General features: G+C 39.6%; 1 protein-coding gene across 2 annotated transcripts in view; it reads left to right on the top strand.

The window, feature by feature from the left end:
* Nucleotides 1-3,667, top strand: part of st3gal8 (ST3 beta-galactoside alpha-2,3-sialyltransferase 8) — a 22,747-nt gene that overhangs the window by 12,036 nt on the left and 7,044 nt on the right. The window contains exons 2-4 of one of the 2 annotated variants that reach the window (XM_005729650.1): nucleotides 2,063-2,402; nucleotides 2,530-2,674; nucleotides 2,751-2,889. In XM_005729650.1, coding sequence (XP_005729707.1) covers nucleotides 2,252-2,402; nucleotides 2,530-2,674; nucleotides 2,751-2,889 — 435 coding nt within the window. In that variant the 5' untranslated portion in view covers nucleotides 2,063-2,251. Of the gene's footprint in view, nucleotides 1-2,062; nucleotides 2,403-2,526; nucleotides 2,675-2,750; nucleotides 2,890-3,667 lie in introns of both variants that reach the window. The other variant, XM_005729649.1, reaches the window with a different exon arrangement.

Below are 3,667 nucleotides of genomic sequence, written 5' to 3'. Positions count from 1 at the left end.
TGGGATGTTCAAGGCTTGGGAAATCTTTTTGTAGCCTAAGCCTGCTTTAAATTTCTCAATAACTTTATCCCTGACCTGTCTGGTGTGTTCTTTGGACTTCATGGTGTTGTTGCTCCCAATATTCTCTTAGACAGTCACAGAGCAGCTGTATTTGTACTGACATTAGATGACACACAGGTGCACTCTATTTAGTCATTAGAACTCATCAAGTAAATTTCTAAGGGCAACTGACTGCACGCAGACCAAAGGGGGCTGAATAATTACGCACACCCCACTTTGGAGTTATTTATTTGTAAAAAATGTTTGGAATCATGTATGATTTTCGTTCCACTTCTCATGTGTACACCACTTTTTATTGGTCTTTCACGTGGAATTGCAATAAAATTGATTCATGTTTGTTGCTGTAATGTGACAAAATGTGGGAAAGTTCAAGGGGGCCGACTACTTTTGTAAGCCACTGTATAAATACAGAATATATCATATGGATATAGGGCGCTATGACCAAAATCTCATATCCCGATATAAGACATTTATTGTCCTGACAACGATATAAATCACAAAAATTTAACATTTTCTGTAAATTCTGTGAATCTCGGGCAGCTCGACTGGCGTGAAGTGTTTTCAGCTGGGCGTCATGTACCTGGAGTCCAGTGTTTTAACCGATGCATGAAATTGTACATTTTTAGAAATAGGTTGTAACGGCTGCTGTTTTCTTCGTGGGTATTTATAACATGGCGTGCTGCGGGAAAAAGGCTGTTCTAAAACAAACAACTAAAGAATGTAAAACATTCCCTCCAAAAAACTTGTAGATTCTAAACAAGCAAGTCAGTCCGTGCATGATTACATTGCTTCGCCCATCAAAAAGTACCTGAGACAATATACCGCCTATCATCATTTATTGGACTGACGAATGTCAGTTGGAAAAAATTTACAAATCAAATGAGAAAAAGGGAAGCAAAGATTGTAAAGTGCACATGTGTGTTAAACCAGATCAAACGGATACTGTGTAGAAAACTGTGTGATAGCCGATTTACATAAATAGTAGTGAAGAATCACACACTGACACAGGTTAGCTGACAGGTCAGACTGAGTGTGTTCGTGCATAGAGACACACACACACAGTGAGAGGGAGATTTACATTGAGAGCTGAAACAGGAGAAGCTGTACTGAATCCAGATCTGATTGGGATTCACAGGCTGAGTTCTGTGTGCACGGATACATTCCTGCAGGAGGAGAGGGGAGGTGTGGAGGTGAGTGGGAGTAAGAGGATGACTCCATTCAGTAAAAATCTTTCTGTATTTTTTTTAAGAGAGTGGCGCTGCGCCTTCCCCTTTATCAGCATCAGTGATGACATCAAAACTACATTTTGGGGGGTCTGGGTGGGGGGAGTAAGCTACCAATGAGCTACCGACTAGCTCACTGGTTGTGTTGCTCCTGTTTGTCGTTCAGAGAGGAACTTCTCCTATCGGTGATGTACTCAGCTCTTTTGGGCTGTAACGCTAGAGGGTACTCCCTCTTGGCAGCAGCTTTCATCTTAGTGAATTGCAAGGTGAGGCAGGTGGAAAATTTGTTTTAAGTGCTGCTTACGCCGAGTTCACCATGGCAGCAGAGCAAAACAAGAATTAGCATGACTCTGTTATCAGAGTGAGGGAGAGCAGCTGAATGCTTTCTTTTTTTCCAAGGTTTGAATGAACTAATAATAATTTTATATAATGTCACAGATGATCAGTTTCCAGATATTCCCCTGGTTTTATGATATTTTTTTTAATCTATATTTGGCTTTTTATGAATAAACAGAAATGCACTGCGATTTGTTTGCTTAAGGTTTTTCAAATGATCTGAATATAGATTGATACTGGGCCCCAGAGAGTGTGATTGCCAGTGTGATTGCCAGATTTGTCAGTATCAGATTTGTATGTAATCTTTAATCAGTTCTGCAGTGGTTTTTAAGGTATTTAAACACTGCTGAGTTGCAATGCAAAGAATGCAAAAAAGAAAATACATGTTTCACATATTTAGTTTATTATTAATGATGCCATATTCACTGTGTCTCCTACAATAGATCTTGTATCTACCAATCAGAAAGCAACACCAGTCTCAGCCTTAATGGAGGAAAAGCTGAGTGGTGTTGTGACAGAACAAAGGAAAAAGTCCAGATGACAGCAGGTGACACATTCCCACTATGCTGACATAGCTGGTCAATTGACAGCTCAAGAACACGCCCTTCCTGCTGAACACCGATAGTGCAGCAATGATTGTTAGGAGGAAGGCTTGTGTTGCCTTGGTGATCGCTGCCATCCTCTTCCTCATGATTGCCAGCCAGAGCATTCAGAGGAGGTATTTCCTGTTGCAGCCTGCAGCTCCGCCCAGAGGCCACAGCACGTCCAGTGGCAGGATGACAGGTGAAGAGCGGGTGTGAGAAATGAATGTTTGTTTTTTGTTGTTGTTGTTGTTGTTGTTGTTGTTGTTGTTGTTGTTGTTTTTTAAGTATTGATCCACAAGGCCTGAACTTTTTTCTGTTTCCAGCAGCTGAATTCACAGGCCCAATTTCAGGTCAGGCACCTCCTTACCTGAAACCTGAACAAATTCCCACCAAGGAAGAGATGGTTGAGGAAGAAATTGACGAGGAGGAGGAAGAGATGGTGATTCAGGAGCAGCTTATGAAAAACGCTAAGTATGACATGTAACACTTGTAACCCTGCATATCCACTAATACCCTGGTCTTACACCTGTGTTTTGTACTCTTTCAGGCTGTGTGGCTGCTCTGATGCCTGTATTTCAGACAACAATGGGTCGAAATGGTTCAGCCAGCGCTACGACGCTAAACAGCAGCCCATCATCAAAGAGACTGGCAATAATTTTGACTCTGATGCACTTCAATGGTGGCTGGTAAGGACAAAATGTAGTGATAGTTCAGATTTTATTAAAGGGGACCTATTGTCATTATTTCCAACTCTACATTTTTATTCTTGGACTAGATAGTTTTGCAAGATTCACTTTTAAAAAATGATCCTTATTTATCCAATACTCCACCTTAGTGTAGCCCCCAAAGGTCTGAAGGTCGGTCTGAAACAAGCTGTTTAAGCTCCTTTCCCTTTAAGTTTCCTTTCTTTTGAATGATTGTTCCTTTTTAACCAGGAAATGTGAAAAGCAGAACTGTGGCTTTTAAATGGCCAGCAGGGTCACTAACTCCAGTGGCAGTGACTGCTTTGTTTACTTAAACTCTAAATCCAAAACACTTTCTGTGAATAGTGAATAAAACAAGAGTTTTTTGCAAATGGTAATGTAATGTCCAAATTATAAACTTACCGTGAATTATCAGTGTTTTTTTATTAAAATAGTACAGCAGTATTAGTAATGTCTACTTAAGCCACAGTACTGTCTTCAAAGTAATGCATCATTTGTTAATTCAACTTTTGTAAAGCTTTTTTTTAAACTACATAAATAAATAAACAAGGCGATTTTTTTTTTTTGTTTTTTACAGTAAATGGCTTTTATTGCAAGTAAGTAAATAATTACCAAGTCATTTACAGTTTTTCCCTTTATTTCCTTTGCTTTAGTTTATGAACAAAGAAGATTCACAGGAAATCATTGCAGCCTTCAAAGTAGGGCTGCTCAATTAATCGAATTTTAATCACGATTACGATCTGGGCTTTCAACGATCATT

Source organism: Pundamilia nyererei, unplaced genomic scaffold (assembly GCF_000239375.1).
Source record: "Pundamilia nyererei isolate P.nyererei 1_Seehausen unplaced genomic scaffold, PunNye1.0 scaffold00034, whole genome shotgun sequence".
Taxonomy (NCBI): Eukaryota; Metazoa; Chordata; class Actinopteri; order Cichliformes; family Cichlidae; genus Pundamilia; species Pundamilia nyererei.
This window is presented reverse-complemented; position numbering and strand designations above follow the sequence as displayed.